The 27,721-nt window shown below is 39.0% G+C and overlaps 2 gene segments (V, D, J or C); both read right to left on the bottom strand.

Moving 5' to 3' along the window:
* LOC124508293 (T cell receptor alpha variable 9-2-like) lies at positions 1-27,721 on the bottom strand. The segment is given in 2 exon segments: positions 1-335; positions 27,653-27,721. Coding segments are annotated over 2 exon segments (381 nt in total).
* Positions 17,144-18,794, bottom strand: LOC124508784 (T cell receptor alpha variable 22-like). The segment is given in 2 exon segments: positions 17,144-18,414; positions 18,601-18,794. Coding segments are annotated over 2 exon segments (489 nt in total).

Below are 27,721 nucleotides of genomic sequence, written 5' to 3'. Positions count from 1 at the left end.
TCAGAGTTTGCGCTCAGCTCCCCCTGCAAACTCTGTCACTGTGTCCATCAGGGCACAGTAGTACACAGCCAAATCTGACACTTGCACTGAGGATTTCTCCAAGTGGAAGGTTTTGGATTTTCCGTCGTAGGTGGCTTCAAAACCTTTGTGACTTCCCTTCTCCGTGTCCCTCAAGGCTTTCAGGAGGAGCTGTGGACCTTCTCCGGGATACTGGACATACCAGAAAAGAGTGGGGGTCCCTGTTGTTGAATAAGTACAGTTTATAGTCAGGTACTCCCCTTCGGAGAGGGTCACTGGGCCTTCCATCTGGGTCACTGAGTCTCCGTGGGTTTGTCCTGGGAAAAAAGAAAAGAGACCTGTGTTACCTTGGACATAAACATCCTGGATAAATTTATACTTATATGTTTTGCTGACAGAACAGAAGAAAGAATCCAAATTTTAAGAGGCATTTTACTTACCAAGCAACAAGAGTACCACAGTCACGAAGCCTGGAGAAGAGTTCATCTCTAGAGTGTCACCTAGATAATGTGCTTCATTCGTAGCAAGAAGAAGCATTGGAGAGACAGAGCAATGATCAGTGGAAGCCCACATTTCTCAGGAAAGGTGTTTGTGTTAGGAAGCTGCACCCCCTGCTGGACGGGGACTGAAAAAGGGTGCATGGTGGCCAGAGTCCTCCCAGAGTCAGCAAGATGTCTTTGTCCCTGACTTTATGAGGCACATGTCAGTCTTCAGGTGGCACTTGGAAATCTGAACAGCAGCAATCCTGACCTCTCAGGTCTACTTTCTTCTTAGGACACTACCTGATGTGGAAGTTCTTTAACAGAACATCCCAGAGTGTTTCTGTAGCTGAGAGGATAACAGTCTCTAAAGCATTAAATACAGTACTTTATGTTTTCACGTATCCACTGTGGGCCAGCCTATAATCCACTGACTGCCAGAACATGGCTGGGATTGAATACAGAGAAAGTAATAAGAAGTCAAGTCATTACTGAGTGGTTCTGTGTTTTTCAACACTGTACCCCAATGTTAGAACAGTGGCTGTCCTTTTTTAATATTCACTAAATATTTTTTTAATGTTTATTTACTTTTGAGAGAGAGAGACAGAGACAGAGATAGAGTGTGAGCAGGGGAGGGACAGAGAGAGAGGGAGACACAGAATCTGAAGCAGGCTCCGGGTTCTGAGCTGTCAGCACAGAGCCCGACGCGGGGCTCGAACTCACGGACCGCGAGATCCTGACCTGAACCAAAGTCGGATGTTTAACCGACTGAGCCACCCAGGCACCCCAATACTTACTAAATATTTCTTAAACAGAAATAATGAACATGTGGCCTTTATCTGAAATATAGTATTTCTTGGTCCTAAAATAATACCAATTGTAAGGATTACTATCTTCTTAACAAAAGCTTTCAGAAGAAAAGTCACCCTATTTTGTAAACAAATATTTTAATAGTCAAATATTCCTGGTTTTCCAAACCAGTAAAAAGTGAATATGTGAGTTCTAGACAGAAGAAACGTCATAAATGAAGTTGTTGAATCCCTATTGAATGATCGGAGATTCTCATTCTCTCACTGTTTGTTGATGTAAATATAAGGTGGCTGTTAAATGTGAAATAGGCAACAAATACTAAACCTATACCATTAACAAGTTTTAGGCTCAAAGATGCTTCTGACTGCCATCCATTTGTTACATTTTCTTGCCAACCTTGAATGAAATAATTTCTCCCCACAAGGTAAGGGATCAGGATTATCAAGATAAAGTTCTGGAGAGGGACACATCTTCTGTAGCTCTGTACACATGTATCTCTAAACACAGAGACAGAAGCTTAGCTCACACTGTTGAAAGCCACTGTCCATGGATTCACATCAAGGAGCTTCATGAGTCCAGAGACAACAATGTAGTGGTTTCCCACATGCAGAGGGGAGTAAGAAATTCAAGAGTGGATATTGTTTTGGTTCACGTGTCCCTTCCCTTCCTCTCCACTTTCCAAGTCAAATTGTCACAACCGGCCTCAAAACTATGCTAGGAAGGAATTTGGGACAAACAGCTATCAACTTCTATACAGGTATGGCAGGGAGAATGCCAGGTAGACTGAGATGACACTGGTTTGAAAATAAGCAGGATAGCACGTGGATGCAGAAAGTCATTATCTACACTATCAAAAAAAAAAAAACCAGTTTAAGTCAATGAGAACCTAGAGGAAAAGTGTTTCGCATTTTGAGTGACACCAGAAGACTTGTACAACATTGAGAACAGAGATCTCTTAAATTTGGATTTTTCATGGCTTTATTGATTTGTAACTGACATAAACATAAACTGCACCAATTTAAAGTGAGCATTTTTATAAGATTTAACATATAAATATATATATATATATTTGTGAAGCCATCACCACAGTCAAAGTAATGAACATATGCATCATCCTCAAAAGCTTCCTCATGTCTCTTTGCAATCCGTCTCTCAACCCTCTCCCACCCCCATTTCAGGCAACACTTCTGTCATGAATAGTTCACATAATTTATAATTTTGCATAAGCAGAATCACATGTACTCTTTTGTCTGCCTTCTCCTCAGCATAGTTATTCTGAAATTCTTCCATGGTTGTAAGTATCAAAAGTTTGTTCCTTTTTGTTGCTAAGTAGCATTCTATTACAGAGATATAAAAGAATTTGTTCATTTATTCACCTACTAATGTACATTTCGGTTAGTCCCATTTGGGGGCTGTTAAAAATAAAGCTGCTGGAGACTCACAAATGCAAACAACAAACTGATGGTTGCTAGAGGGGAGGGGGTGGGGAATGGGCAAAATGTGTGAATGTGAGTGGAAGATACAGGCTTCCACTTATGGAATGAATAAATCACGATGATAAAAGGCAGAGCATAAGGAATAGAGTCAATGATATTGTAATAGTGTTTTGTATGGTAACAGATGCTAGCTACACTTGTGAATACAGCAAAATGTTTAGACTTGTCAAATCACTATGTTGTATGCCTGGAACTAATATAATGTGTGTCAACTATCCTCAAATAAAAATATATACAAATAGGACAGACCTTGTTTTCTTCTAGCTGAGTGTTCTCAATTACTAGCTAAACAGAGCATTAAAAACTCATCATGCAATTACAAATTCTTTATCTTATTCAGCACACCATCATCATACATTAGAATATTTATTCTCACAAAGACGTTATACTTTCATGTCTCTTTTAAACTACATTTTGTAAGGCACTGATGTATTAAAGATATAAAGTGATTCCATTATGAGGTTAATATTCCTATGCATGCTTGAAGATTTGGGGCCTACATGAATGCATGGAACAAATTCCTTATTCTCAACTCAATTTCAGCACCTGAAATTCCACTCTAAAGAACATTCCCCTTAGAACTAATAAATGAATTCAGCACAATTGCAGGATACAAAACCAACACACAAAACTCCATTGCACTTCCATCCACTAACAATAAATCATCCAAAAGGAAATTAAGAAAACATTTCCATTTAAGGGATACCTGGGTGGCTCAGTCAGTTAAGTGTCCAACTTCAGCTCAAGTCATGATCTCATGGTTTGTGGGTTTGAGCCCCATGTCGGGCTCTGTGCTAACAGCTCAGAGCCTGCAGCCTGCTTCAGATTCTGTGTCCCTCTCTCTCTGCCACTTCCTCACTTGTTCTCTATCTCCCTCTCTCTCTCTGTCTCTCTCTTTTTCCTCTCTCAAAAATAAACATTAATAATAATTTAAAAAAAGAAAATATTTCCATTTACAATAGCATCAAAAATAATAAAATGCTTGGGAATAAAATTAACTACAGGGACTAAAGAATGTATGCTGAAAATTATAAGACACTGCTAAGAGTAATTAAAGAAGACACAAAGAAATGGGAAGACATCTGTGTTCATGGATTGGAAGACTTAATATTGTTAATATGTCAATACTACAGAAAATGATCTATACAGTTAATGCAATTCCTGTCAAAATCCCAAAGGTCCGTTTTGCAGAAATAGAAAAATCCACCAGAGATTCCTAAGGCGTCTCAAGGGACCCCATATAGTCAAAACAATCTAGAAAAAGAAGAATAACGCTGAAAAAGAAGAATAAGGTCCTACACTTCTTGACTGCAACATTTGATACAAAACTACAGTAATCCAAACAGTGTTGTGTTGGCATTAAGACAGACATATAGACCAATGAAATAGAATAGGGAGTGCGGAAATAAATCCTTGCATACATGGTCAGATGACTTTCAACAAGGGTTCCAAGACCACGTCATTGTGAAAGGACAGTGTTTTCAACAAGTGGTGATGGGAAAATTTCAGATCCACATCACGAAAAAGATAAATGGGACCCTAACCTTACACCATATACAAAAAATCAACACAAAATGAATAAAGGGCCTAAATATGAAACTGAAACCAAAGACTCTTAGAAAAAAACGTGAAGGAAGATCTTTATGACATGGGATTTTGCAATAATTTCACGATTTTACACCAAAGCAGAAGATGCAATTGGACTATAGCAAAATTTAAAATGTCTGTGCATCAAAGGATACGATCAACAGGATGAACAGGCCACCTGTGAAACTGAAGAAAGCATTTGCAAATCATATATCTGATGAGGGGTTAACATCCAAAATATGAAAGGAGCACTTAAATCTCAACAACAAGAAACCAAACAACCTAATTTAAACAAAGGTAAACCCTAAGATATACAAATGACCAATTAGTACATCAAAAGATGCTAAACATCACTACTCATTAGGGGAATGCAAAACCACAATCAGATACCACCTTACAGTAGTAAGGATGGCTACAGTTAAAAGAAAAAAATAACAGGTGATGACAAAGATATGAAAAACTGGAATCCTTGTTTACTGTTGGTGAGAATGTAAAATGCAGCTTCTGGGTAAAACATTATAGCAGTTCCTCAAAAAATACAGATCAAATTACCGTATGATCCGCCGATTCCATTTTGGCACAGACCAACCAAAATTGAAAGCACTTGGGAATATACTGCAATTACTGAAATTTTTACATGCCCACATTTATAGCAACATTATTCACAATAGCCAGCAAGTGGAAGCAATTCAAGTGCCTATCAGCAGATGAATGGGTAAACAAAATGTGGTATTAGATACAATGGAATATTACTCACCCTTCAAAAGAAAGAAATTCTGACAACATGGGACGACATAGATGAACCCTGAGGCCATTATGCTAAATGAAATAAGCCAGTCACAAAAAGTCAAATACTGTATGACTCCATGTACATGAGGTATGTAGAGTAGTCCAATCCATAGAGACAAGAACTAGAATGTTTCCAGGGGCTGAGAGGAAAGGAGAAATAGGGAGTCATTATTTAATGAGTAAAGAGTTTCCGTTCTGCAAGATGAAAAGTGTCCTGGAGATGGATGGTGCTGATGGCTGTATAAAAATGTGAATGCACTTCATATCACTGAACTGTACACTTAAAAATTATTCACATGGTAAATGGAATGTTAGGTGCATCACAATGAAAATATTTTTTGATTTAAAAAATGCTTATTGGGGTTACTCGGTGCCTCAGTTCATTGAGCTCAGGTCAACCTGATTTTGGCTCAGGTCATGATCCCAGGGTCATGAGATCAAGCCTCCTATTGGGCTCCATGAGAGCATGGAGTCTGCTTAAGATTCTGTCTCTCTTTCCCTCTGCCGCTCTCACCTGCTTTTGCAAGCTTGCTCTCTCTCTCTCTGTCTCTAAAACACAAAAAATAATAAACTTTTGAAAATTCATAAAAATTAAACACACGCTTATTATTAAGATTTCTACTCTATACATCTGTTTTCCAAATGCAAATATAAGAGGGAGGCATGGTACAAGATCACCTATCAATCAACCATTACCATTCAAATGTTAGGACAACTGAGAACATGGGGTTACATGCCGAGGAGGAAATAGGAAAGAATGAAGAGTTTGGATTGTAGAACATTGAGCATAGCAGGCCTGCGGACACACAAAATGAGCCACTTGGCCTTAAATGCTTTTGAGGTGTGGTAAAGGACAAGAACAGAGAAAAGAAAGAATTCAAACTTGGCACCATCACAGTATACCCCTAGTACTCACTATTACTGACCATTTTATGGATAAGGCTGGTAGGGTTAGATAAGCCTACCTTTTAAGATTTGAATTTTTCCATGCTAGAGATGGTAATAAGGCCATTAAATGGAATGTGTTCTAGACAGAAAATGTGTACAGAGTAGGCACTCATGACTTTTCTGGATATATATATATATATATATATATATATATATATGTATATAAACATATATACATGTATATAAATATATATATGTATATTATATATATATATATGAATAAGTAACAACTTTTATTAAAAATCAACCTGCATTATTCTGTTAATATACTGCCTCCACTTGTACTTTCTTAATTTGAATATATGCATCTCTATTCAAGAGTGAATGGCTTTTACTGTGCTATCTTATAGATGTTGGATTAAGGTTAGGCTATCTCTATAAAAATCAAATTCATGGTCTAGACAATAAGAATACCCTGCAAAACATCAATACTTTGAAAGTTAGAAACTCTTAGCTATATACCATGGCGATTTTTAAATAGCCTTTTTTGTACTTGGAACACCAACTAAAAATGAATGTTAAGAAGAAAATTCAAATAATTATCATACACAGATGAAAATGTAGGAATCTAGAGGGAGAAATTCATTTGAAGATAAAGGTAAGAAACTTCAAAATAGAATGAAAAACATTACAAGTCCTTTATCAATTGAGAAAGATAGCATTTTTTGGATTAAAAAATAGGAAACAGATACTTTAAATGTTAACGTGGTTGTTAAGTGCAATTCCAACTTTCTTGTTTTCATTTTTGTTTCTTTGATTCTTTAATGGAGGGATAATGAGCAGAAGTAAAACAGGACATAATTTTTGACATTTATATTGAAAAATTACATTGATACTATAAAAATTATGCACCCCCCCAAAAAAATACTTGGAAAACAGAAATAGTGATGAGTGATTGACCCTCACCAGTAATAAAGGTTTCTGTAAAACTCTCTTCTCAGGTTGGTATAGAAAGAGACAATAGATCAATGGGACTAAATAAAGCATGTGGAAACAATGAAAAGAGGAATTTCATATGATACATGATGGTGATTCATAGTAGGAAAACAGGATGCCTTATTTACGTACAAATAAAGAGGCTTGTTTCTCTGTTGGAGACACTTCTACATGACCCTCAAAGACCCACTAATCACTGATCATTTGTGGAGAAGACTGGTGGGAGGCAGTCTTCTATGGTACTATGGGATTTGAGCTCATTTGTGCAGAGGTGTTAATAAGGTGGAATGAGTGCTGGCACAAAGTTTGCCACAGGGTAGACACTTCAGAAAGTGAACGTAAGTACCACTGACTCACAGCAAACAAACCTAGACTAGGTCATTAAATAGTATTAAACAGCATGATATATAAAAAGAGGAAACACATGGAGAGATTTCATAACCTTCCTTATTGAACACAATGCCTGGGTCATGATTACAGGAAAGCAGATACGTTACCCCAAAATACGCCTCCATCACATAAAAATTATTTTGAATTGAGGTGCCTGGGTGGCTCAGTTGGTTAAGTGTCCCACTTCAGCTCAGGTCATGATCTCGCAGTTCATGAGTTCGAGCCCCCTGGCTCTGTGCTGACAATCACTGTTTCTGATTCTGTGTCTCCCTCTCTCTCTCTGCCCCTCCTCTCTCTCTCTCTCTCTCTCTCTCTCTCTCTCTCTCTCTCTCTCTCAAAAATAAATATTAAAAATTTTTTTTAATTATTTTGAAATGAAGGCAATTAAGAACCAGTAAACTCAGAAAAGCACCTCAACCCTGCCGTTTTTCTGCCTAAAGGCAGGAAATAAATTCTCCTCTTTATTGGAGACAGACTCTTACCAGTCCAGAGATGGTACCAGAGAATCTGCAAATAAACTGTGTTAAACTAATCCTTACGTTCCTAGTTAAGGAAGGTAAGGACTAGCACACCTGGTTGAACTACCGCTAGTCCAAACCGCATTGTCTTGCCAATTCCTCACAAACTTATTGTTTCTTCATCTAAAAGATATAAAGCTTCCTGCTCTAATCGCTTCTTCAGGTCTTCATTTTCTTGTGAAGGCTCCCATGAATGTGAAAAAATTCAATAAAATTTGTATACTACTGTATAATCTGCCTACTGTCACTTTAACTCTTACACACAGTCAGGAAGCCAAAGAGGGTGGAAGAGAATTTGTCCTCCCATACATAATATATACTCAATAAATATATCTATTGAATGAATTGAGCTGAAAACCTGGCAGTTCAAACAAATTTTTACTGATTTTTCAGTCAAAACTTTTGGAAGTTTTTTAGCCAATTCACTAGCAAAATACAGTAATCCAATGGCAAAGACATGATGTGGCTGTTCTTTCTCTCCAATATTTGGTCAAAACTTGTGTATGTCCAGTATTCCTAGGAGGCTCAGTCTGTTAAGCATCTGACTCTTGATTTTGGTTCAGGTCATGATCTCAGTGTGTTGAAATGGAGCCTCCCATCAAGGTCCACCCTGGCCCTAGAGCCGGATTAAGATTCTCTCTCTTTCTCTCTGTCTCTGTCTCTCTCTCCCCACCCCTCCCCTGCTCGGGCTCTCTCTCTCTCTCCCTTAAAAAAAAATGTTTTTTTGTATTATCACACATAAGGCAATGATTCAGGGATAAGGATGTTTTTGATGCATCATAATACTTACCTAGAGATACTTTCTTAGAGTCAGGTTTCCTTCTAACCCTACACCTGAGCTGCCACAGGCCTAGCCACTTCCAGTGTGGGTCAGCAATTCCCTGCCTTGGACCCTATAGCATGTGGATGTATCAACAAGAGCCCTGGGGTTTGGACACCTTCCTCCAACACGCTTCTCACTGTAGACTCCGTCAGTGCAGAGAAATACACTGGGGAGTCCTCTAGCTATGAAGCAGAGATGGCAAGATGGATGGATTTTCTTGTCTTCTGGAAATTCAATGAGTAACGACCTTCTGTGGCATTTTGTTGACTATAAGAATCCTGACAAACAAGGAAAACCATCTTCCTGCTGCTGGACAGCTTGTACCACAATAGACTATAACTTAGATCACCTGGGTCACATGTGCATTCCAGGATGACAGCCCCCTTCTCCTGCATTAACATTGCTGGTGGGGCTTGAGTTACCTTCTGGGCAATATTGGATCCTGAAGGAAAAAACAAGGAATCAGAGGTTTCAGGGTAAGGGATGTGGCACAAGGAAATTGTATTTTACACGCTACTATCCCTCTCTCCCAAGGTACCCATACCACAGTGCCTATCTCCCCAGTTTTAAGGTCATTGAGGAGGCACGTTTCTACAAGGGCCATTCCTACCTACCACAATGAGGCCATGACCACTCTCAGAAGGCTGGACAGCAATATGTTTGAGTTCTTCCACTTAGATGGGAACTGTCTACTTCAATTTCAGGGCTGGGCACTGTGAGGGGAGCCTGCCAGGTGAGGGAAGGATGGCTGGGTATGTACTGCTGCTGCCCCAGAACAGGAAACAGGGGTTTCCTGGGGTAGCACGTTGTGTGGGTCACATCACACTTCTCCCTGTACCAGCTGAGAGTCTCACTGCCCAAACATCCTTTCGCATTAAGCAACTCTTAACTTGGAAACAATTCCGTCTGAAAAAGAACTTGTAAAATTTAACACTGAAATGAGGCTTGATGGTTTAACTGTGATACGTTCATTCATGGCGTCTGTGATGAAAGTGGGTGGATGGCACTCACTTAAAAATACTACCTGTGATGGATTATGAAAACAACATAAGATTAAGAATCATGTATGCACCCTCTATGTTTTAAAACCTAATGTAGAAATAAATCACGTTATGATAAGAAGGCAAAGTGTTTAGACTAATCACTGTAGCTCTTTCAGTCTACCTGTTGTTATGTCAGTATTTCTCTTCTCTATCAGTATCTGTTCATGTCTCCCTGTTGGGGCCAAAAGCAGAAAAATCTAGTCACTCTTTGCTGAAGAGTTTAGACTGAAGCCCTCAGATAATAGATCCCGCCACTGAAGTCTCCTTCTCTTCACTGTTTAGTTTTGACAACTCAGCTCTGTTTAGAAAGCCCAGAATAGACATCAGAGTTTGGTCATTAGGTTAGACAACCTCTGAACTTATATTTTTTTATTACCCCAGTTGAACAACAGTGCACTTGATACCTTCTATTCTCAGTTCTGAGGAGGCTAAACATAGGTGGCCGCATACACCTCCACAGGATTGCTAGTCATATGATATTTGATTGTAAATACACGTTCTCTGTGTGTGTGCATTAAAAGTAAGGTTATGGGGTCCCTGACTGGCTCAGTCTGTTGAGCATGCGATCTTGATTTCGGATCATGTCAAGATCCCAGAGTCATAAATTTGAGCCCCACTTTGGGCTCCCCGTGGAGGCTGCTTGAGATTCTCTGTCTCTCTGTCTCTGTCTCTCTCTCCCTCTGCCGCTCCCACACGCCCGGTCTCACTCTCCCTAAAATTATAAAAAGGAAGGTTGTGCCCTCAGGATATTCCTCAACATCATGACAAATAACAAATATCTAGTGTCTATTAGGGTCGATCTCCTGATACAGTAGCCAAGGCTTAACATCCTTGTCTCAAAGTCCTTGTATCTTCAGCTACATCTTCAGAGTTTGTACTGCAGTCTCCATGAAATATGATGGAACCACATACAGTACAACTGTCCTGCTAAGTGATAGACTATAACTCTCTGGAAACACCTAACATTTTTCTACCAGCTGGATGAGTAAATGTGAAATATTATTAATTTCTCCTCCTCCTACTCAACTCTAACACATTTCTCAATGAAAGGAATCTCATGATTGTGCTTCTGTTGTTCAAGAAATATCCTTATCCAGGATTAATCTTTTGGACACTCTTAGACCAGTTTCTGAATTAATAGATTTTTAATAATCTTATCTTAAACACTGAAAGGAACAATACCAGACTGGCCATGCAATTACCACTCCAGACTCCTTTATAAAATCCAATCACTTAGCAAAAACATTAATTCAAGTGGCTGAACTAGTGGATATTTCTAGGGCATGTCAATTTACAAAAACTTACCTAGTCAGTGTTAGTCAATATATTTTTAATGCAGTTCCCAGCTTCCAAATACTATAAAGACGATGAAGTTCCTTAATGTTCTAACTTTCCTTAAGCCTCTCATGCATTTTATTAGAAAGGGACAGCAAATACATGAATTACTGGATGTCTTCATGCTAGTCAAAAACTTTTTGTCATGAACAATGTCTCATAATACAAAAGACACTGCAGAAGCTACGGGAAAATGAGGTCATCGTACTGAACACACCTTTCTGACCAAGGTTCTTATGCAAACGCTTCTGCCAGAGCATAAAGACAAATCCACGGAAAAGTTCAGTAATTCCACTTTAGATGTCGCAACCGTGGCCTCAATTTTGTAAAGAATCACTGAAAATGATGATTTGTTGCATCCATGAGAACAAGATATATCAAACCTAGGACAGCTGCCTGGTGGAGCCAAATGATCCGCACCGAACACTTGTAAAACTCTGCAGAGACCACGCATCACAGAAGGGACAATTGGTTGCGACATGAAACAAACACTGCTGCGGAAACTCTCTAGGATGATCAACATGGGGCTGTTCGTGCCTGTTTGTGTCTTGGAACCAACAAAATCCCATAAAATCTGGAAAGCTGGAATATAGTCTGGAATTCTGTCCCAAGGAAGCATTTGAGTATCTCCATAAGGAACTTACACAATTGCATTTCCTCCAGGAGCCATGAGTGTGTACTAGCATTTCATTTATGACATGGATTGAGCACTCTCCTATCAGAAAATCACAGCAATCACAAAAAAGAGAGCTAAATATCAAGTGGACTTTGTGTTTACTACCTGTGCCGTTTCTGTTAATTTCTCTATAAGCAGAGCAAGTTTCTCTGGGACAATTAGGTAAGGTTTGCCCTCACACAGAAAATTCACCTCTACTATCACCCCCACCCCCAATCTTCTCTTATAGTGGAACAACAAATGGAATGTTAAAAGTGAAATGGGGGGTGCCTGGGTGGCTCAGTCATTAATCATCTGACTCTTGATCTTGGCTCAAGTCATGATCTCACAGTTTGTGAGTTCAAGCCCCCTCCACCGCCCCCCACCTTGGGCTCTGTGCTAACAGCTCTGAGCCTGCTTGCGATTCTGTCTCTCCCTCTCTCTGCTGGCTTGCTTACCCTCTATCTCTCTCTCTCAAAATAAATACATAAACTTAAAAAGAAACTGAAATGGGTTACTATAGCAGACACCCTGGAACAAGTGTGGCCTGGTACATGTTAGCCTTAGCCCTCAGGCCCTGCATCCTTCCCTCACGAAGTCCTGTGCTGTCCTTACATAAACTGCTCACTGCAGCCCATGTAGCTCAGATGTCCCAACCCACACATAGTCCAACCTTCACAAACAGAACTCGATCTATAAACCCTTCACACTTTCCTTTCATCCCAGGCCCAGATTGTTCTCTGGCCTTTCATTTAATCATATCTGAACAAAATCCCAGAGGAAGATGTCCATGGAGTCATGTGAAATGACCTTATTAGGTATTATTTATTACCAGTTCAGTAGATAAACTACTAGAAATGGATCCTTGGTTGCACACTACCAACTCTTATGACATTATGGATCCTTCATTGACAAGAATGGAAAATGTTGCTCATATCAGAAATCTTAAACTGAGGTTCTTGAGAGAATCAGCAGAAGCAGACCATTCACAGAAGTGAGTGCTGACCCAAGAAACTTGAAACAAACATATTATTGCACAAAACAGACAACTCCGTCCAAGCCCATTTAGAAGAGAATTCTCTTTGATGGTTGGCACCACTGATTCTCATACTTTTCTTTTCATTCTTTTGTGTCTTTGTCCTTTTAGAAATATATTCCCACTTTAATGATAAATGTTATAATTTCTGAATTACCTTTGTTCTCTTACTAATAAAATAACTTGTTTGAGTATAGCCTTTACCTGAGACAATACCCATCCTGATGCTATAACTCAGCTCTGCAAAGCCACGGTTATTGAAACAAAGGTAAAAACTTGTTGGACGTGTTATATTATGTCAACTCCTAGAAAAGCCAAATAATAAACATACCCCAACTAGTATGAGGACAGCGAATTTTAATCAATAAAATATGTCTTAAAATGTTGGAAAAATTTAGACTAGAATAGATATAATTACATTTGTATAAATAACATGTCTCAACTTGAAAATATGAGTTGGTCTAACACGCCCTTGAACCATTCCATTATTAAATTTTTTTTTCAACGTTTATTTATTTTTTTGGGGACAGAGAGAGACAGAGCATGAACGGGGAAGGGGCAGAGAGAGAGGGAGACAGAGAATCAGAAACAGGCTCCAGGCTCTGAGCCATCAGCCCAGAGCCTGACGCGGGGCTCGAACTCACGGACCACGAGATCGTGACCTGGCTGAAGTCGGACACTTAACCGACTGCGCCACCCAGGCACCCCTGAACCATTCCATTATTAATGGTTGTAGTGTTCTTCTTCTAGGACTATGAATTAAATCTCTAAAAGAGTCTAAACACTTGAAATTATGAGTTATTTTTAAAAAAAAATTTTTTTTCAACGTTTATTTATTTTGGGGACAGAGAGAGACAGAGCATGAACGGGGGAGGGGCAGAGAGAGAGGGAGACACAGAATCGGAAACAGGCTCCAGGCTCTGAGCCATCAGCCCAGAGCCCGACGCGGGGCTCGAACTCCCGGACCGCGAGATCGTGACCTGGCTGAAGTCGGACGCCCAACCGACTGCGCCACCCAGGCGCCCCTAAATTATGAGTTATTTTTATAAAAATAACTAAAAGCTAAAAAAAAAATCAGAGATAGGGTGCCCGGGTGGCTCAGTCAGTTAAGCATCTGACTTCAGCTCAGGTCGTGATCTCACTGTTCATGAGTTTGAGTCCCACATTGGGTGAACTCATGCCCAGCTTATGATGAGCTCGAGCCCTGCTTTGGGTGATCTCTGCTTCTCTCTTTCTCTCCTCCCTCTCCTTTCTCTCTCTGGCCCTCATGGGAGTCTCTCTCTCTCTCTCCCCCCCCCTCTCTCTGCCCCTCACTCACTTGCAACCTCTCTCTCTCTCTCAAAAAAAAAAGAACAAATAAAAAGATTATTTTTCTCAAAAAAAAAAAAAAATCAGGGATAGGAAACACCGAGAGTAAGGAAGAGGCAGAAATCATGCAGGTGACCATGGCACAAGCTTCTTCTCACTAAGATGCCGTTACCAAAAGACTATGCATTGTCTGGTTCTATTCATATGACATTCCTTTAAGATAAAAATATCAAAGAACAAACAAGGTGTGCAAAAAGTTATGGATGGGAGTCAGTGTGATTAGAAAGTTACAGAACAAGGGATTTGGCTGGAGCAATGAAGTCGTTCTGTATCATGATTGTATAATGCTCAGATGAATCTATATCACATGTTAAATTTCAATATTCATAGATATGACTCTAAATAAAAATGGTCCACTTTCTATAGATTTTCCTTAATAAAAATCTAAAACACTGAGAAAATAAAATAATTGATGTGGTTTCTACTTTTCAACTGGCCTCTTAATACGTATATTATTTCCTCAGTTTAGAAAAGACAGCAGCAACCATGCTGACTGTAAGGGGCAAAATAATGGTAAATAAATAAATAAATAAATAAATAAATAAATAAATATCAGGTGAAATGGAGAGAAAGAAAAACAAAATAGAAATAGAAACCTTGAAGGTATGATTAAGTTAAGGATCCTCAGATGGAGAGAGAATCCTGGGCCGAATGGAGTCACATGCATACTTTTAAGAGGAAGTGGAGGGAGGTTTGCAGACAGGAGAAATCAATGAAACCATGGAAGCAGAGGTTAGAGCGATGTGGTCACAAGCCAAAAAATGCAGGCAGCAGCCAAAGCAAGAAGACGCAAAGAACAGTTTCTCCCTAGAGCCTCTAGAGGGGGTACAGCCTTGCTGGCATCATGATATCAGCCCCATGAAATTAATTCAACTTCTGGCCTTCAGAACAACAGAAGAAAGAATTTCTGTGATAAAGCCTGTGATAAACTGTCCAGAGACAGTGGCAACAAATCTGCCAACCATGATGAAGCTTTAAAGCCTGAATGTGTCTGGATCTACGCTATGAACTGACTCTGCATACTCTGGCTAGTGTTTTTTCTTCCGTTGGATACGTTCTCACTTAAGTTTGAGAAAGCAGTTGAGCTAATAGTAACTGCACCTTCTCTCTCTTCTAATTCGGTTTAAGAAGGAAGAAAACAGTAAAATATAAGCTGTGCTTCCCTCTGACTCCTTATCAGGCTTGGAGGACATGGAACAATCAAGAGTTGCCTTCCTTCTGCACAGGAGCCAACGGTATAACCAAATAATCAAATAATAAAAGCTGATTGAGGCGTTGGGCTATAATACCAACTTTTCTTATTCAAATATTTTAAACCTAATTTAACCTAATGACTTTCCCTACAACAACAAACCAGTTAGCTTATAACTGACCACCATAACTCAGCCAAGAGGGATCATTCTCATCATACCAAACCACCAATTGTATCCATCTTTGGGAAGAATATGAGATGTCTTAAAAATTAGCCTGCCATTGAGCCGGGGTGGGAGAATTAGGAAAATAATTATTTATGCAAATTCTTTCCTTATATTGATTCTATCTTCAACACTGAAAGAATTCCCTTTTTTTAATTTTTTTTTAATGTTTATTTATTTTTGATATAATACAAGGTGGGGGGGGGGTAAGAGTAGAGAAAATAGCCTGCCTTTGACCAGGGGTGGAAGAATAAGGAAAATAATTATTTATGCAAATTCTTTCTTTACAATGATTCAATCTTCAACACTAAAAGAATTACCTTTATAAAAAAAACCTGCACAAGGATTGTTTAATTCAGTCAAAACATGGAGATGAGACAGGGAAATTTGTAGCTGGCTATCTCTATAATAAACGCTAATCTAAATGTCTTCTGCAATCCACTAGGAAGACTTAAGTAAGGTGCATTTATATAAATGTATATGAAAACTTTTCCCACATATCCCAGGAAAAAGGATTCCAATCATAAGGAACAATAAAAATTAAATGTCTAGGAAGAAGTTTTTTTTTCCTTAAAACAATTGAGCTTTATTGAAAAATACATAGGTCAACAGAAGAAAATACTATGTTCTTCAATAACCAAATATAGGCTGTTAAGTGTTTATTCTTCACACATCAACTTATATATTTAATTTACTCACAAGCTTAAATAAAAATTCTAAATATATAGCAGAATTCACCTTTCCTTTCTTTAATAAACATCTACTGATGATCAACTATGTAAACAAGTTTGTGCTATATAATAATGATTGAAAGATACAACTTTCCCTTCTAAATTATATGAGTGTAGATGTGAAAACGTACTAACACAATTTTGAAAAGCATCTAATTCTCAGTCATATTCTTGAATAAATCACCTCTACTTTTAATTTCCCTCAAATACACATAAAATACATACCCTCACTAGACTCTCAAGGAAATCACAGGTCACATTATCTCAAAAAGAAAATAATCAGGGGTTCCTGGGTGGCTCAGTTGGTTAAGCATCTGACTTCGGCTCAGGTCATGATCTCACAGTTAGTGGGCTGGAGCCCTGCATCGGGCTCTGTGCTGACAGCTCAGAGCCTGGAGCCTGCTTTGGATTCTGTCTCCCTCTCTCTCTGCTCCTCCCCCACTTATGTTCTGTCTCTCTCTCAAAAATAAACAAACATTAAAAAAAAATGTAAGAAAATAATCAGAACACATAGAAAGAGGACTGCCAAATTTTGCAAAAGATAGAAGAAAATTAAAAATATAGTGACTTCTTTAAATCTCTCACTGAGCTATTTAAAAATTTTTTTTTCAACGTTTATTTATTTTTGGGACAGAGAGAGACAGAGCATGAACGGGGGAGGCGCAGAGAGAGAGGGAGACACAGAATCGGAAGCAGGCTCCAGGCTCTGAGCCATCAGCCCAGAGCCCGACGTGGGGCTCGAACTCACGGACCGTGAGATCGTGACCTGGCTGAAGTCGGACGCTTAACCGACTGCGCCACCCAGGCGCCCCATACTGAGCTATTTAAAAGCAGGTGTTAGAGGACAAGACTCAATTCAGGATATAACATTGAGTGAAAAGAATCAGAATCCAAGTTATATTAGAATTTAAGAAGAGAGCAAAACAAACAATAATAAATTGGCTGGGTACACAATTATCAATTTCAAACTTTGGTTATTACATATTTTCTATATTTAACATGCACTGTTTTGTAACAAGTCAAAAATAACATCTGCAGTATTGGAAAGACAAGAGTTGAAAACTAATCTATGATAGGAATGTGATAATTTACCAAGGAGTTGTTTGTATGACAGGAGTCTGAACAGCAAATGTAAAGTCAGCTTTAAAACCTGAATTTCAAAATAAAATATTATTAACTCCTTTCAAAAATCCAATAAGCAGCAATCATTCAACAAAATGTTCTAACCCTGTCTGGGTCATCTCAATCCCAATAGTCTTATGTTACATTTTTATGTCTAACACATTAGCTTTCAGAATGCTGGTCTATATATCTTACCATGTCTTAAGTTATGAGAAATTTTAATTTCAGATTATCTTCTGTGTTAAAAATCAGACATTGAGTCAGTTAAAACTTCACATGAAAATGTTATTCTTCTCCATTGAAGCTCTTATCTTTATCTTAAATTTCTATTTCAAAACCTAAGGATCTTTGCTTTCCCATGTGGCAACAATTTCCAAAATCAGAGATTCTAAACATTTTAAGAACTAACATCCCTCCAATATGCTTTATGCAATGTGCACATATACACTTTCATTTTGAAACAATTTATTAGCAAGGTTTACCGCCACCAGCTTTGAGCCTGCAAAGCCCCAGATGGTCCCAAGCACGCTGTGCAAATGCAGCTGCACAAGGAAGGCTTCCTGGTGGAGGAGGCTGGGCTGGGAGCCCAGCTGCAGTTTGGGGACAGGCTGCAGAGCAGCAGGGAGCACTGTGCCTGCACCGCACACAGATAGGTGGCTGAGTCTTCCTGCTGGGAGGCCCTGATGTGCAGGCTGCTGTGCCGGTCCTTAGTGTTCACCGTGCAGTTCAACCTCCCATCCTGCTTCATCCCTGAAACTATGTAAAACAGCCGGGTGAGGCCGCCGCCCCCGGGGTTCTGTCGGAACCACTGCACGTTGTTCACCGAGCTGGAAAAATTGCACCTCAGGGTAGAGCTGGCTCCTTCCTGGAGGCTCAGGGCTGCAGGTGTCTGCTCCACGTCCATCCCTCTCACCCCTGCTTGGAAAGACAAAACCAAACACAAAAGAAGTCACTGCAGAGCCACTGAGGCAGTTTTCAAACCCATAAAGTATTCCCGGGAACACCTGCTGAGGGTGTAGACCCTGCAGGAGCTCTGTGCAGCTCCCCCTCCACTGCGGGCTATGAACCTCCCCCGCCCCCATCTGGGACGCCCCCACTCACAGCAAACCTGCAGCCACAGAAGCCCCAGCAGGGCTCCCCGCTGTCTCTTCATGACTCCTTGTCTAGTCGCTGACGTGCCTTCACCCCTACTCTGAAGAGTGTAGAGTCTTGGGTCCGCAGAAGTTGTGTTGTCAACAGTCACCACGTCCCTCCAGAATCACTGAGCACCAATCACGCCTGAACCCTGTCAGTCCCGGGACTGAGACTCCACCCACCGCGTGGGTGAATGATATTTCTAGAAGAGTCAGTGTCTCAGTGAATTACACAACCTTGAAGAATGACTCCATTCCCCAAACTGTATAGTTGGACAATGTGAAAATTCAGTTGTATAAAAATACTGATAAAGAAAAACTATCTGATAGCATGCATTGTGTATTGTAGGAGTAAATACAATTTCTTGAGATCAGGAGAGTTCTAGAGACCAAGACAGTCGAAATAGAAAATTATTCCAACCAGAATTCAGTTGGTAAAAAAATATGGATGTCTGCATAATGTCCACTCTGATGTAATTTCCACCTATCTACCTCTCCTGTGCAACTTGTGGACACCTGTTTCACCCACACAGCTGATTCTGGCCAGGCCACATGTTGCTGGTCAAAGTAAATACTGTCATCTTCCTTTCCTTCTGTTTTTGTTCCTTATTTTTATCTCTTTTCTTCTATTCATTCTTGTTCACTTCACTGTCAGGTGAGATATATGAAAAGGTAGGATATTTAGGCATATTGAAATAGTTTTCTTTGTCAGTGGGTGTGGGGAATTTTATTCATAACAATTAAAAAATTGAAGACAAGTAATGGGATGTTTTCTGTTGAGTTTCCATGACTTCGATGCCCCAAAATATTCCTATCCTGGTACCTGTGCTCCAAGAATTATCTTCATAGTGCATTTATGGAGATATGGACTCCAGATCTGAAGTGTATATACAATGGCAGAACTAAAAACCTGAAATGAACTTTATACAAACACTGTTCCCCTCCTCCCCCCCCCCACCTTTGCTATCTATAATTTGACTGGCTCACAGGATTTCTGTTCTCCCTATAACTGTTCAACCCTTGTACCATCAGAAAGTCTTTGTTTCTTGTAAAACCTAGAGTGCCCCCTGGTGGACCGAAACCGTCATCCAAGATCACTTTATAACAAAGCAACTCAGCAGACACAGATCCCCAGCCCCGTTCATCCCATGCTTCCTGATGAAGGAAATACAGATGTTCAGAAAAGAAGAGAACTGCATAAAAGACTACTTTTATGAAATTTCATGGAAATTAATATCAGCAAATAATTTGGTAAGTTTCAATTCTTGCTAATTATTTGATTTATTTACGTTAGTTCAAAATAAATCCATAAATATTTATGGATTTTAGTTTCAATGGGGCAATTTACTATATCTTAAGAATATATAAAAGCACATACAATGCAGGAAACAACAGATATTGGTGAGGATGCAGAGAAAGGGGAACCCGTTTGCACTATTGGTAAGAATGCAAACTGGTCCAGCCACTCTGGAAAACAGTATGGAGGTTCCTCAAAAATTTTTAAATAGAAATACCCTATGACTGAGCAGTTGCTCTACTAGGTACTTATTCAAAGGAAGCAAAAATGCTGATTCAAAGGGGCACATGCACCCCAATGTTTATGGCAGCACTATCAAAAGTAGCCAAATTCTGGAAAGAGCCCCAATGTCCATTGACTGATGAATGGATAAAGAACATGTGGTATATATGTATATACACAATGGAATATTACTCAGTGATCAAAAAGAATGAAATCTTGCCATTTGCAACAACATGGATGGAACTAGAGTGTATTATGCTAAGCGAAATAAGTCAGTCAGAGAAAGACAAATACCCTATGATTTCACTTGTTTGTGGAATTTAAGAAAGAAAACAGATGAACACAGGGGAAGGGAAGGAAAAATAACATAAAAACAGAGAGGGGGCAAACCATAAAAGACTCTTAAATACAGAGAACAAGCTGAGGGTTGCTGGAGAGGTTTGGGTGGAGGGAATGGGCTAAGTGGGTGATGGGCATTAGGGAGGACATTTGTTGGGATGAGCACTGGGTGTTATATGTAAGTGATGAATCACTAAATTCTACTTCTGAAACCAGTATTCTACTATATGTTAACTAACTTGAATTTAAGTCAAAAAAAAAAAAAGATATAAAAGTGTAATGGAATATCATTCTGCCATAAAAAAAACAATGAAATCTTACCATTTGCCGCAACATAGATGGAGCTAGAGAGGGCTAGCTAAGGGGTACAGGTCAGTCAGAGAAAGACAAATACCATATGCTTTCATTCACATGGAATTTAAGAAACAAATGAAATAAGCAAAGGGAAAAATTAAGACAGAAGGAGAAATAAGTCAATAAGTAGACTCCTAATTAAAGAGAACAAACTTGTGGTTACCTAAAAGGAGAGAGCTGAGGGAGGGGTTAACAAGGTCAAGGGGATTAAGAGTGCTCTTGTCCTTGTGAGCACCTAGAAACTGTAGGTAAGTCTTGAATCACTATACTGTACACCAGAAGTTAACAAAACACTTTATGTTAACTACCTGGAATTTAAAAGATAGGAATTAATTATTTAATTTTAAAAGAATAAATAAAAGTAGATAACATACTAGTTTACAGTCCACAGGGAAGACAAAAATATACATAACTATCCGTAATAGAGTCAAAGAGTAAAACCCTGTGATCACAGGGAGGAAGAAAGTATGTGATCACTAAAAAGTATGTGATCACAGAGGAGGAAGAAATGCTTCAACTTTGGGTGGTTGGACAAAATCTTCTAAAGAAAGGGATCATTCTCTCCTTTCCCCCTTTTGCTGACAAGAATAGAGAGACTATGAATAAACATTTCTGATGGCTTCTAAGACTTTTTATTACTTCTAACAATAGGAGGAATTGGTGAATATATGAATTATTAAGAGTAATAAAACATTATATTTAGAGTAAAGTTTTTTGGCTATCGCTACCTATTCTGAAACTTCATCTTTGTTACCCTAAATCTTTCTACATCTTGTACACTTTGGAGTTGATGTTTCTAGGTGTTTTACCAGATTTCAATAACCAGGACATATGTAGTTAATTTATTTATATTTTATTATAATACAAAGACACATTTTAGGTGTACCTTTCTGTAGCTTGCTTTATAAAATCACTACTAAATCTTGTAGATCTTATTACACAAACACATATACATCCTTCTGTTCCATTAGATTCCATATTGGGCATATACTTCCATTTATGCATCCATTTTGCTATTGATTACTAGTTAAAATGAATTTTTTTAATCTATGAAATACTACGCTAAATGAACCTTTTTAAGCATTCCTCACATGAGCACAAGTTTTTCTAGGAGGAACAGAGACTAGGAAGAATGGAGGAAAATCCATGAAGCTAGTAGGTGAAAATTACTTCCGGCAGAAGAAAGTTGTGTTATTGTGTTGCATGGTTTTCTTTTGCTATTAGTTTTTCTTAAGGTGCATTGCACCTGTCGTTTATCAGCTCATTCGATAAGCTCTTTCTGAAATTACTGTCCTGATATGTAGATACTGTACAGTTTGCTCTAGCCATGCACTGGGTTTTTCTAAATATAGGAAATCAGCAAGAGAAAAAGCACACCCAAGGAGAAGCAGCAGTAGATACAAAGAAAACATGTTATAGAATAAAATTAGACATAAAAAATGTACACACACACTCACAAAAGTTAAGTATACTTGTCATTAGAACAGGGAAAAAAATTCTACAAGCGCAACAGAAGATAGTCTAGCAAAGAAAAGAAAGAAACAAAAGCATATGGAGCACAACCAAAATATTAGAAATGAGTCCAAATATATCAGTAATCAGATCATAGATAAAAAGAAATTATTGGACTGAGTCAAAATTAAAACTCTTTCTCCATGTTGATTAAGAGACAAACCTAAAAGGAAACAACAGAGAAAGGCAAGCGGATAGGAGGGCATTTTCCTGCTGCTCCCTTGTGCAAAGACTAAAGCCCCCTCTTCACTCACTAAACCCACTGCACCCAATAGAGATATCCCAAGGGATGTCATTCTGCCAAAGATGCAGCCCAAGATGTCTAAGAGAACACCTAGCGAGCAAACTAACAACTCCTACAAAGGTAATATCTAAGAAAGAAAAGACAGACCTTAAAAACATTAAGGGGTGCCTGGGTGGCTCAGTCGGTTAAGCCTCCAACTTCGGTTCGGGTCATGATCTCGCAGTCCGTGAGTTCGAGCCCCGCATCGGTTCTGTGGTGACAGCTCAGAGCCTGGAGCCTGCTTCGGATTCTGTGTCTCCCTCTCTCTGTGCTCCTCAACCCCACTCGCACTCTCTCCCTCTCCCTCTCTCTCTCTCTCTCTCAAAAAAAAATAAACATTAAAAATTTGAAAAAAAAACATTAATATTAAAATAGAAATGAGAACAGAACAAGAAGAAAATCAGGAGAGATGAAATACCAAAAAGAAATTGAGATTTATAGAAAAGGAGGAAAGTAAAATTAAGGAAATTCCATATCCTGATAGAGCACAGGATGAAAAAGTCAAGTGTGAATAATAGCTTTTACATTTTCATCAGTGGTCCCTCCAATCTCCATTCTTTCACAGTTGGGAATGCTTTATGGACTATTGAAAAATGCACATTTCAAATTCCTCTTAAACCACTTTAAGAGAAGTTGAGACATCATCATCAAAATTGTGTATAATCGTTCTCTGCACAAGAAATCAAGGGCAAATTTGAATCAAGGGAGGCTTCAACTGTCTTTTTTATGCACCTCATATTTATTTACTAGAAGGGTCTATTTCAGTATCCTATTAAGTGAAATGTACCAGAAAAAGCAATCTTGGAGTCAGACCTACATATATAAAATATCTTAAACATGTTAACAGTTGATCTTTCATATACAAGCTGTAGTGCATTCCTAAATAAAAGTGTTCCCTCATACCCAAGGAATTTAGTATGGGGGTATAATTAACTATAAAAGATTCCCAATAAATAAACTAATTTACAGCTCAAGGAACTAAAACAGAATAAAGGAAACCCACAATCTGCAGAAGGAAATAACAAAGACTACAGCAGAAAAAAGCAAAACAACAGAAAAAGTCACAAACTAAGAGTTATTTTTCTGAAGAGAAAATATAGAAGAAAAGTGATTTTGGCAATGATATGACACCAAAATCACAGGGAACAAAAGCAAAAATCAACGGCCGGGGGTGGGGGGGCGGGCACCTGGGTGGCTCAATTGGTTGGGCATCTGACTTCTCCTCAGGTCATGACCTTATGGCTTGTGAGTTCGAGCCTGGTGTCGGGCTCTGTGCTGACAGCTCACAGCCTGGAAGCTGCTTCTGATTCTTTTTCTCCCTCTCACTCTGCCCCTCTCCCACTTATACTCTGTCTCTCTCTCTCTCTCAAAAATAAATACACATTAAAAAAATAATAATAACAAGGGGGACTACATCAAACTGAAAAACTCAGCACGGCAAGGGCAACAATCAACAACATCAAGAGTCATCCTAAGGAGTGGGAGAAAATATTTGCAAACCACATATATGAAAAGGAGTTAATATCTAAACAATATAGGAAACTCCTACAATAAACATTTTTTAGAAAAATGAATAAGCCAAAACAGAATGGACTAAGGACTAGGATAGACATTTCTTTAAAGAAGACATTCAAATGGACAACAAGTATGTGAAAAAATACTCAATGTCACTAGTCAGCAGGAAAACCTAAATCAAAACCCCAGTGAAATATCATCTGACACAGTCATGCAATTAGGTGAACAGGACCATACGATTAAGTATTTCAGTATTTAAAATATTGGTACTGGCCACTACTTAAAAGTGGCAGAAAAAAAGCACATACTTGAAACATGTGTAATTCTCTAGTTCCTTTTTGATGATAACTATGTCAATGTATTTGCCACTACATTTAAAATAAATTCCTTGATATCATTCAGGATTTATACATTAAAAAAATTGATGGCTGTTATCCAAAACACAAAATACAGGTGTTGTCGAGGATGATAAGAGATTGGAGCATTTGCACACTGTTGGTGGGAATGCAAAATGGTATAAGCATGGAAAACAGGATACAGGTTCTTTAAAAAGTTAAAAATAGCACTACCATATGATCCAGTAATCGCACTTCTGAGTATTTATCACAAAGAAATTGAAAGGATCTCAAAGAGAAATTAGGCACTCCTATGTTCACGGCAGCACTGTTCACAATAAGCAAGACGTGGAAACAACTTGAATGCACAACAACAGATAAATGGGTAAAGAAAATGTGGCATATACATAAAATGGAGTACTGTTCGGCCTTAAAAAGGGGGAGGGGATTCTGCAATATGCAACAACATGGATGAATTTTTTTTTTGAGAGAGACAATGAGTAAGATCACACTAGCAGGGGAGAGGGAAAGAGAATATTAAGCAGGACCCACACCCAGCATGGAGCCTGACTCGGCCTGATCTCACAACCCCATGACCCTGAGATCATGTTCTGAGATGAAATCAAGAGGGGAATGCTGAACCAACTGAGCCATTCAGGTGCCCCATCATGAATGAATCTTGAGGACATTAAGCTGACTGAGATAAGCCAGTCACAGTAAGACAAATAATGTATGATTCCATTTAAATGTGGTATAGTCAAGTTCATAGAATTAAAGAGTGAACAAAGAAGATGTTGCCATGGGCTCTGGGGAAGGGGTAATTGGAAGTTGCTAATCAATGAGCAAGATGAAAGAATAGAGATTTGGTGTACAACATTGTATCCATAACCAACAATCATGTTTTGTACACTTAAAATTTTAAGAAGCTATATCTTATGTTAAGTGTTCTTTACACAATACAAATAATTTTTTTTTTAATTCGACACCACAGGCTTCATCCTTTAGAATGGCCAAAATCCGAAACACTAACAACACCAATGCAGGTATCAAAAACGTAGAAATCACCCAGGTAAATCCAATGAATTTCACCAAAGTAGTAATTGGTAAAGGTTTATTGTTGCAGTTTTGCTTATGATTTCCAGAGGCACAGCCAAAAATGATGCAGGTCTAGTTAGTCTTGCAAAAAAAACTAAATTAAGCTTTATTTGTATAACTAAACTGGTTTTGTCTGCCCTGGAAATTATCAAGGCTGGTCTGTTTGTTTTTTATTGTAACACCCACAAGGGGCAACAGGAAATCTGTTCCATGGCTGATGGGAACTCAGCCACGTTGGAACACAAGTGTAGAAGTTATTTACATAACTGCACAAACTCCTACCGTATGATCTAACAATTACAGTCATTAGTGTTTATCCAAATGACTGGAAAACTTCTATCAGCACAAAAATTGCATGCAAATTGTTTTTAAATTTTATTTTTAGGTAATCTCTAAGTACAACATGGGATTCAAACTTACAATCCCAAGATCAAGAGTAGCATACTCTACCGACTGAGCCACCCAGCACCCCTGCTCTACCCCGTTTACCAAATGTCTGAGAAAAACTCTTAGTATATACCCTTTTGAATTATTTAAAATATATTTTAACATCCATAGATATTTATAGAGATTTGAAAATAAAATTTACATTTTAAACCAATCAAATAAAAAATTAAACCAAGAATATATAGCTAATATACAAGGAAGTGATTTAATATTCTGATCATATATCATTCAGAAAATTTACAGATAAGGAGAAAATAATTAAAGAATAGGGGTTTTTGGCAAATTCTGTCAGTATATTTGCAGGAAAGACAGAGATTGCTTTTTCTATTATTCTTTTCACTACTTCTCTTCCTCCCATACCTTCTCCCAAAGCCATTATTTTTCCTCCTCTGTGAGAGGAATTAGAGAAATCTATAGGATGTCCCTGCCAGTGTCACCTATCCATCTGTATTATTATAAAAGGTCAGTCCAAGAGAATTTTCTCTTACTGTAATTCTTGGGCACTGAAAACCTCTCACTCGAGTTCTTACGTTCCAAAGCCAGCTGATCTACTGAACCGCCAGGACAGGAGTCATTTCCTCAATCATGTGTCTGTCCCCTCCCTTCATTTTGAATATCAGCCTGTGTCTACCATCTGTTTTACTAGAAAAGAAACCAGGACAAAGATCCTTTGTCTCTCTTTTCATTCCTCACTTATATATGTTCCCCTCCTTTCTTCCCTCCCCTTCTTTCTCTATTCAAACCTGGTTTTGGGCTGCAGTTCTCCCATCACCTCTCCTGCCCATCCTCTGTCCGGAAGACATGGGACAGACACCACCTTCTCGGGCACACCCTGGCTCTCTCAGTGTGTCATTGGACACAGCAATACCCACCAGGGGGGCCTCAGCAGCTTGTGGGGCTGGACTTTCACTGCAGGGTGAGCAAGACACCACTTCAATGTTATGTGGTTTCACCTTGAAATTACTTAGGTCCTGACTGAGGAACTACTGGAATTTCTCATTGCACTAATGAACAGCTGGGTTTGGGGAATGTTCCTTCTGGTTCCCATGCTCTAGCCACTTGTATGACTTTTGTATCAAGCAGACACTGAGGGGCAAACCATCATACACTGTGCTGGAACCAAAGTAGATCAGAGACATTCAGCATCTGGGCCCCTGTTCTGCTCAGAGTTTGCGCTCAGCTCCCTCTGCAGTCCCTGTCACTGTGTCACTCGCAGCACAGTAGTACACAGCCGAATCTGACGCTTGCACTGAGGATTTCTCCAAGTGGAAGGTTTTGGATTTGCTTTGTAGGGTGGCTTCAAAACCTTTGTGACTTCCCTTCTCCTTGTCCCTCAAGGCTTTCAGGAGGAGCCGTGGACCTTCTCCAGGATACTGGACATACCAGAAAAGAGTGGGGGACACTGCTGTTGAATAAGTACAGTTTATAGTCAGGGGCTCCCCTTCGGAGAGGGTCACTGGGCCTTCCATCTGGGTCACTGAGTCTCCATGGGTTCGTCCTGGGGAAAAAGAAAAGAGACCTGTGTTACCTTGGGCATAAATCTCCTGGATAAAATTATAGTTATAGGTTTTGCTGTCACAATAGATGAAACAATCCAAATACTAAGAGGCATTTTACTTACCAAGCATCAAGAGTACCACAGTCACAAAGCCTGGAGAAGAGTTCATCTCTAGAGTGTCACGTAGATAAT

Source organism: Lynx rufus, unplaced genomic scaffold (assembly GCF_022079265.1).
Source record: "Lynx rufus isolate CCGP_SWC_20201006 ecotype Redwood Valley unplaced genomic scaffold, mLynRuf1.p SCAF_13, whole genome shotgun sequence".
Taxonomy (NCBI): domain Eukaryota; kingdom Metazoa; phylum Chordata; class Mammalia; order Carnivora; family Felidae; genus Lynx; species Lynx rufus.
The sequence above is the reverse complement of the archived record's forward strand: the minus strand, read 5'-3'. Positions and strand labels throughout refer to the sequence as shown.